The sequence below is a fragment of the Hipposideros armiger genome, unplaced genomic scaffold (genome assembly GCF_001890085.2).
Source record: "Hipposideros armiger isolate ML-2016 unplaced genomic scaffold, ASM189008v1 scaffold_609, whole genome shotgun sequence".
NCBI classification, from domain to species: domain Eukaryota; kingdom Metazoa; phylum Chordata; class Mammalia; order Chiroptera; family Hipposideridae; genus Hipposideros; species Hipposideros armiger.
In genome coordinates, this window is record NW_017731959.1 from 203,021 (window position 1) to 210,975 (window position 7,955).

At 58.4% G+C, this 7,955-nt stretch overlaps 2 protein-coding genes across 2 annotated transcripts in view; both read left to right on the forward strand.

Annotated features, from left to right (window-relative positions):
• The window catches only part of GRAMD1A (GRAM domain containing 1A), a 26,144-nt gene extending 22,133 nt beyond the window's left edge, over nucleotides 1-4,011 (forward strand). Inside the window, exons 13-18 of the mRNA XM_019624799.1 lie at nucleotides 5-106; nucleotides 198-285; nucleotides 1,203-1,214; nucleotides 1,541-1,648; nucleotides 1,733-1,853; nucleotides 3,552-4,011. Of these exons, the coding sequence (XP_019480344.1) occupies nucleotides 5-106; nucleotides 198-285; nucleotides 1,203-1,214; nucleotides 1,541-1,648; nucleotides 1,733-1,853; nucleotides 3,552-3,644 (524 nt within the window). The 3' untranslated portion in view covers nucleotides 3,645-4,011. The remainder of the gene's footprint in view (nucleotides 1-4; nucleotides 107-197; nucleotides 286-1,202; nucleotides 1,215-1,540; nucleotides 1,649-1,732; nucleotides 1,854-3,551) is intronic.
• A 2,831-nt stretch (nucleotides 4,012-6,842) lies between these two features.
• SCN1B (sodium voltage-gated channel beta subunit 1) overlaps nucleotides 6,843-7,955 on the forward strand; it is a 9,898-nt gene continuing 8,785 nt past the window's right edge. Inside the window, exon 1 of the mRNA XM_019624925.1 lies at nucleotides 6,843-7,260. Within this exon, the coding sequence (XP_019480470.1) occupies nucleotides 7,221-7,260 (40 nt within the window). The 5' untranslated portion in view covers nucleotides 6,843-7,220. The remainder of the gene's footprint in view (nucleotides 7,261-7,955) is intronic.

Consider the following 7,955-nt stretch of genomic DNA (forward strand, 5'->3'; position numbering starts at 1 on the left):
TCAGGCCTTCGGAGGCGGAAGCGGCCCCTGAGCTGGAGGGGTCACGGTGACGGGCCCCAGCACCCAGACCCTGACCCCTGTGCCCGGGCTGGCATGCATACTTCAGGTGCGTCTGTCAGGCCTGGGCAGGGCCAGCAGAGAAGCAGGGCCCAGTGGGCTGGGCTGGATGGGCCTGACTCCGAGTTGCTCTGCTGCAGGCTCCCTCAGCTCCCGCTTCTCAGAACCGGCCGTGGACCAGGGCCCCGGGGCAGGCATCCCCAGCGCCCTGGTGCTCATCAGCATTGTGTGAGTAAGGGGGCCGGGCTTCGGGGTCAGACAGGCCTGGATCTGCATCTTGGCTGTGTGACCTCGAGTGAGTGCTTGGCCTCTCTGGGCCTCTGCTTAAGTGGGAGCGTGGGCTGACTTCCTAACAAGAATTAAAGGAGCCGATGTTCGGGTTGTGCCCAGCAGAGCTCAGCGCACAGTGTACTGCTCAGCTCCTCATTCAGAAGTCTTCCTGCTGGGGGAGGGACGCCCTGGGGCTCTGGGAGGTTAGAGGGGCCTGACCTTGCCCAGGGGCAGGGAGGGCTTTCTGGAGGAGCAGACACCCAAAGGAGGCAAAATTAGGTGAACTGGGAGAGGTATGTAAAAGAAGCAATTTCACTTACACATTCATGTTTTCTGTGCCTAACCCTAAGCTGGGTGATGCCGGGGACATAGTAGTGACAGAGAGCTCTGAGGGGAGACAGACCTGGCACCAGACCAGAATGACGGCGGTTGTGATGGGAGAAACACTGGCAGAGGGGACAGGGCCTGGCTAGGGAAAGCCATGGGAGGCCAACGAAGGCTTCCTCCAGGCGGGACAGGTGGGCAGGCAGGGAAGGCTTCCTGAGAAAGCAGAGGACTCCTGATCCGAGACCCCAGCTGAGAAATGAGGGTTAGGCAAGGAGACCCACCTGCGCAAAGACTTGGAGGGGTGAAGGGGCAGGACGCCCCGAGGATGTGGAAGTGAGATCCGTGCTTCCGGCAGGCTCTGGCAGGTGTGAGTCAGATCGGCCATATGCCCAGCCTCTCCGGGCTGGCCTCAGTTTCCCGACAGCAGCAGTCCAGCGAGAGGCTGTGTGGCATGCTCTGCTGGGAGCCAGGGCTGAGGGGTGGGGTCGGGGGGTGAGGATGGGCTGGGCAGCTCTCATCTCTTTGTCTTCTCCTCACTGCCTCCTCAGGATCTGTGTGAGGTAGGGTCCTGCATCCTGTACCTCCCCTTACCTCCTGTCTCGCCCCTGGCTGCAGCCCCTTCTCCACTCAGTGCCCTCGGCTCTCCCAGTAAGGTTGTCTGGCGTAGTGGTGAAGGGCGTGGGCATCAGACAAGCCTGGGTTCGAACCCTAACTTTGCTGCTTATGGACTGTGTGACCCTACGCATGTCTCTCCCCGTCTCTGAGTCTTAGCTTCCTCCTCTGAAGAAGGGGGTAATCGTGGTGTCCCTTCAAGGTGTGGTTGCGTGTGTACCTGAGTTGTGGCAGCATCATAGCCCAACTACTGACCTCTGCCCCCTGTCCCCAGCCTCATCGTCCTTATCGCCCTCAACGTCCTCCTCTTTTACCGCCTCTGGTCCCTGGAGAGGACAGCCCACACGTTCGAGTCCTGGCACAGCCTGGCCCTGGCCAAGGGGTGAGTGGGTCCCCTGAGGGGGTTGGCAGCTTGGGCAGGTCGCGGGGAGGCCAAGGCTCCACTCAGGCCCTGCATCCCCCACAGCAAGTTCCCCCAGACGGCTGCAGAGTGGGCGGAGATCCTGGCCCTGCAGAAGCAGTTCCACAGCGTCGAGGTGCACAAGTGGAGACAGATCCTGCGGGCTTCTGTGGAGCTCCTGGACGAGGTGCGGCCCTGGGGCTGTGGGACCCTGCACCCAAACTGCAAGACGCGGCAGAAGTCGCTGGGCCTCAGGCAGGCCTGGGTTTGAACCCTGACTTTGCTGTTAGGGTTCAAACAGGAAAGCCATTCATAATCCCCATCTCCTACGGTTGCTGGACAAATCAGCACAAGGGAAGAAAGAATTTATTGGCCTTTATCCTAGGGAAAAAGTCCAGGGGTGTCTGACTTCAGGCATGGCTGGATCTAGCCGCCTCATGGTAGTAAGAATTGGTTTCTGGTACCATCTCTTGACTCGGCCCATCGCCAGGGTTGGCTTAGTTTGGGACATTTTTTCCCGCAGGATGACCAAGGTGGTACCGCAGCTCTAGGCTGGCATCCAGAGGAAAGGGCTCCCTCTCACTAGCTACTGGGGCCACATGCCTCTCCCTGAACCAGGTCCCTGAGCCTCTCCCCACTTTGGGGTGACTAAGGGATCATATAAGGGTGGGAGATAGGTTCTCCAAAGGATGTTGGGGTCTCATCTCCAGAAGGAGTTGCCCCCGATACCCCCCCTGTAGTTCAGAGGTAGCATCTATCTGTTCAGAAAGCCAGGTTCAAATTCTGGCACCTGACCTTGTGCAAGTGACTTGGGACCTTGACTTCCTTCTCTGTAAATGGGATAGCGATTGACAGTACCTCAAAGACCTGTAAGGATTAAATGAGCTTGCGTTAGAATGGTGCCAAGCTCATAGAAAGCACTTTATGTGTTTTTGCTCTTAGTAGAGTGAGTCCAGTGCCAGGCATACAGCAGGTGCTCAGTAAATGTGGCAAGTCAGCACAAATGTCAGATACTGGGGTAAGTGCCTAAGGTGGGGAGCGGGCATGAGAAGCTGGGGAGCAGCTGGCATTGGCTGGGCACCCAAGGCTATCAGAGCCCAAGTTGGTGGGTGACAGTGAAAATCGTGTTTGGTCACTATTGGTCGTAATGCTGAGGCTCACCAGAGGGGCCTCATTGCACCCTGAAATCATGTTCGGATGGAGACGCTTATGCCAGGAAGGGCTGTGCAGGACAGGGTGGAGGGGTGTTGAGGCTGGGGCCCCATTGCTCAGAGCGAGGGAAAGCAGGGCTTCCCCCATGCTGAGTTAAATTCTCATTTTTCCCTCTCAAATTGCCATGGGCACAGAATTGACTTTTCAAATGAATACTGATTGAGCAGGGCTGTTCTAAGTACTAAAATGACCAACTGCTTTGCATCTCATGGCCAGCCTATGAGGGGGATACTCTTGTTGTCCCCCCATCTAACACATAGGGATGCTGAGGTATGAGCCATTCAGACTTGCCCAAGGTCAAACAGCGGGGGATAAGAATAGCTAATATGCATGGAGCCCCTCCTGTGTGCCAGGTCCTAGGTGGTCACCCATCAGATCTCTGACATAACCTGGTGAAGCAGGTATGTTACTGACCCATCTTGCAGCTGAGGCAATTGGGACAAGTAAGTAACAGAGCTGGGACTTGAACCCAGGCCATCTGGGCCCCTTTAATCTGCTACCTGTGAGAAGTCACACGGGGTCCAGTATGGCTCCGCTCTTGTTCCAAGGTGACTTTGGCAAGGGACATGGCCGCTCTGGACCTTCCCCAGTTTCTCAACTGCAGGATGTGGGGACGGGGGCGACATCACCCCTCCCAGCGCTCACCCCCCACCCCGCCCGCCTCTTTCCCCAGATGAAGTTTTCGCTGGAGAAGCTACATCAAGGCATCACTGTCTCAGACCCTCCCTTCGACTCCCAGCCACGGCCCGATGACAGCTTTTCCTGAAGACGCCAGGCCGCATAGCTGATTCCCCAAGTGGACAGACGGACACAGAGCCTCGGTAGCCACTGCTGGCACGGTGTGAGCTCCGGGAGCTTCCTGCCCACGCCCAGTGGTCCAGTCAGGGGCCACGCAGACACGGGGACCACAGAACCGAGATGCACTTTAGACCAGCGTGTGCGAGTCCAGCTGCCATTGCCTGCCCAGCCAGGGAGCTGGCCTGGCCTTCAGCAGGCCTCCCGCTAACTTATTTTGCCGGGCTGGGGTTGTGGGAGGCGCCTCCCGGGGTGCACGATTCCCTCAGCCCTGGGTTTAATGTATTATATTTATTTGGGGTTGACAGAGCCCCAATAAAGGGTTGGAAATGGCTGTGGCTGTGCCTCTGGGGCCCTGAGAGCAAGTGAGAGCCTCCTATTGGCACTCAGATCCCACTGCGGCAGGGAGGGGAGGGTCTGTCCGTTTTTCTGGGGCCATAGTCACTGAATGTCACCTGGAGTTGCCTAGGTCTTACACAAACTTTACATCATCAGGGGCCAGTGCAGGGGCTCCTAGGACACACTAATGCCTCGTGGCCTGGGTTCAAATCCTAACTCTGATACTTAGCAGACATATAACCCGGAGCTGGTCAGCCTTTCCCAGCTTTGGTTCCCTCTTCTGTTCAGTGGGCATAAGAATAGCACCAGTGTCCCAGGGTTGTTAGAAGTGAGTCGTTCTCAAACTTTAGCTGCATCAGAATCTACCAGAGGGTTTGTTAAAAGGCAGAGTGCCAGACCTACCTGCATTGTTTCTGACTCAGCAGGTCTGGGATGGGCTGACAGCCGGCACTTCAAGTTCCCAGGTGATGATGGTGCTTATCCAGACCCCACTTTGAGAACCTCTTTATGAGGATGCAAGGAATTAATGTGGCTCCGTATAACAGCCCGGCACATAATGAGTATTCAATAATGTTACTCTTAATGCAGAAAAATGGAGTGGAGGCTAGTAACTCATGTAGTGAGCACCAAGTGCGCAGCAGGCTAAGGTGCCATGGTCTGATGTTCATTTAATTCTCACAGTGGCTCCATGAGTTGGAGACATTAGTACATGCCTGAGGCCCCTCAGCAGGGAGGCAAGGGCTGCAAGCCTGGCCCCTGGTGGCTCCACATTTAGATGCAAGGTCCTAACCCCTTCAGGACCGCACAACAGCCCATCCAGGTTGAGGCCTTCTGGACCTGTGTTACTGATGAGGAAATAGGCTTAGACACGAAGTCTCTAGTCCAGGTAGAACCTAGTTCTGTCCACTCAAACCCTGTGCTGGTTGCAGAGTGAGTGAGGGATAGAGAGACTCGCCATGTCACAGAGAGGCTGTAAGAATCTTTATAATTGATGGCTTGGGGCAGAGGACTGGACGAGAGGTTGGATAAAGGCAGGATGGACCACAGGTGGTGAAGAGCAGAGCCAGCCTCTCCAGTCCTCTAGCTCTGTGGTTGTGGCAAGTTACCCACCCTGAGCCTCAGTTTCCCATACCTGTAAAGTAGGTGTAATGGTAATACTGACCTTGTAGGGAGAATTAGATGAGTTAATGTGAGTCAAGTGCACAGAGCAGCACCAAGTCCGTAGCAGGTGCTTAGGGAACATCAGCTTGTGGGGCTGTCAGTAGGTGCCCCTGCCCAGTGCCTAAGGCCTGTCCCCATCGTACCTCCACCTGCCCTGCCTGCCACCCCGGCCAGAGGGAGGGGTCAGAACAGCAAGAAGGTTATTTTCTACAGAGGAATTTCACAGCTCAGAAGGTGCTGACACAGAGGCCCAGATCACAAAGGTGTCTGGTGTCCCTGGCTTCCTGTGCCTCTCTGCCCCAGACCTGCCCCACACCCTGGTTCCTGTTGCCTGGCAGGGCTAGGCAAGGGGGATTCTGGAACTTCACCCCAGAACTGGTGGCCAGGACCTGAACAGCAACCCCCTGCCAGAAGCTTCACTCCCACCCAGGTCTGATAGCCCAGAGCCTCTCACCCCCATCCTCTCCATTTGGCAGAACCTACTGCTGGGGCAGGCCACCTGCCATCACAGGGTAGGATTTCACCTGAGGCCAGGGGCATGACCCTAGGCAAGGGAGTGTGACTCGGCCTCAGTTTTCCTATTCTGTGAAATGGGGGATAATAGAACTTGCAAATGTTTAGGGAGGTAGAAATGGATTCAGCATATCACAAGGGCTCTAGCATTGGCATTTATTTATCCATGCAAGTATGACATATTTATTGAGCACCTGCAATGTACCAGGCACAGTTCAAGATGCCGGAGACACTGGTGCACAGGAGAGTGTCCTCACCCTGGGAACGTTTATATTCCAGGGTTGGAGGGACAGGCAGTGAACAGAGAAACTATTTAAAGGAGAAGTACAATGTCTGGTGACAACTGATGTGGAAAAAAAAAAATCTGAAAAAGTAAAGGAGGTCAAGTAAGACGGGGAAGCAGTTTCCCTGGAATGGACAGAAGACCTAATGAAGGTGACATTGAAGCCGAGAGCTGCGGGAGGAGCTGGAGTGAGCCCTTGGGTCACCTGCGGAAGAAGGGTCCAGGCAGAGAGGGGAGAGCAAGGACAAAGGTCCTGAGGCAGGAGTGGGCCTGGTGTGTTGGGAATGGCTGGAACCTGGACAGCCAGCTGGGAGTGGGGAGAGAGGAGTAGAAGATGACATCAGAGACAAAGGAGGAGGCATATAAAAGGGCCCTCCTCCTGAAAGATGGCACCCCAGCCCCCCAGGGCAGCCTCTGGCTTGGATCCAGAATGTCCCTCCTGGGAGGGAGGGGTCTGGAGCATTATCAGTAACCGTAGCCTGACACCTCCCCCACCACCCCCATGCACACTTGGGTTCCCCTGATGCCAGGGATATGAGGGTGGAGGTCACTTGGAGGTCCCAGCAAGTACCCCTGGATCCCATTGAGGATGATCTCTATTCCATAATTTGAAGTCTGAAGCCCTGCCCCGAAACCTCCCTCTCAATCCCCTTGTAACTCTGGGGGTGACCTTTCCCAGATTCCGATCCGGGGGGTCGCCAGCGTCTGGAGCGGTCCGACACCCAGACCGTGTGCCGATGCCCATAAGCCGCGGTCCCTGCGCCACCGGGAGAGGCCGGTCCAGCGGGCGCCTCCCGGGCCGCTGCGGCAAAGGCTGGGCGGCCGCGCCCTCCCCCCGCGGTGATTCATCCCGCCCCCTCCCTCTGCCTCCTCCCTCCCGGGCCGCCGCCGCCGCCGCTGCAGTGCGCAGGAGAGCGCGGCCCGCGCAGGAGAGCTGGGGCCGGAGGGGGCCGGGGTCGGGGCATCTAGTGGATGCGCTCCGCTGCGCGCGCCCGCGCAGCAGCTCGAGGAGCGGCTGCCGCCCGCGCGGCGGGGATGCCCGGACGCCGGGCCCCGGGGCTGGGCCCCCGGCGGTAACCGGAGCGGGGGGGCCGCGCCCCCCCTCTCCTCCCCCCCTCGCCGGTCCCAGAGCCGCAGCTGCTGCGCCCGCGCGCTCCGGGGACATTCTAACCGCCGCCAGGTCCCGCCGCCTCTCGCCCCGCTATTAATACCGGCGGCCGGGAAGAGGGGCGCAGCGCGCGCCGAGCAGTCATGGAGACACTGCTGGCCTTCGTGGTCGGGGCAGCGCTGGGTGAGTGCGCAGGGGACGCGCGGCGGGGGGCACAGCAGGGCACCGCCAGGCAGCGGGTTCGCGCTCGGGACCCGGGAGAGCGGGGAGAGGGCCGCCTTCGCCCATCCCCCGGCTCGGCTGAGTCCCTTCAGAAGTTGTGCGCGCGGGGCTGGAGGGGCGGTGGAAGTGCGGGTGGGCCCGAGCCGGCGGGGGCCCGGCTGGCACAGCTTCGCGGCTGCGGGCGCTCAGCCGGGGGCGAGGAAACGCGGAGTCAGCTGCTCTCGGAACCCCGCAGGCTGCAATGTGACACCCACAGCCGCGGGAGGGGCGGGGGAAGGTGGTGCCCGGTGACTGGGACGAGAGAAGGAGAGGCTGGGAGAGATGGTGACGGGAGGGAAGGGGTGAGAGACGCAGAAGGACCCGGAGTACTGAGTGCTCCGCTGGGAGACCGTGGAGATGCGGAGTTGACCAGAGAGAGGGAGAGGGGTTGAGGAGAGAGAGTTAATGCGAGCTGCGGAGAGAAACTTGAGAGAAGCAGAGACAGAGAGACACTGGTAGACTCACAGAGAAATGGAGTTTAAAAGGGGACAGGGAAAGGTGGAGAGAGAGACGGATACACAGAGAGGGCGTCTGAGCCTGGAAAGAGGATATAAAGTGGCGGGACCTTCGGAGAGACCCCCTACGAGATATAAAGAGGGGGGAGACAGAGACAGACG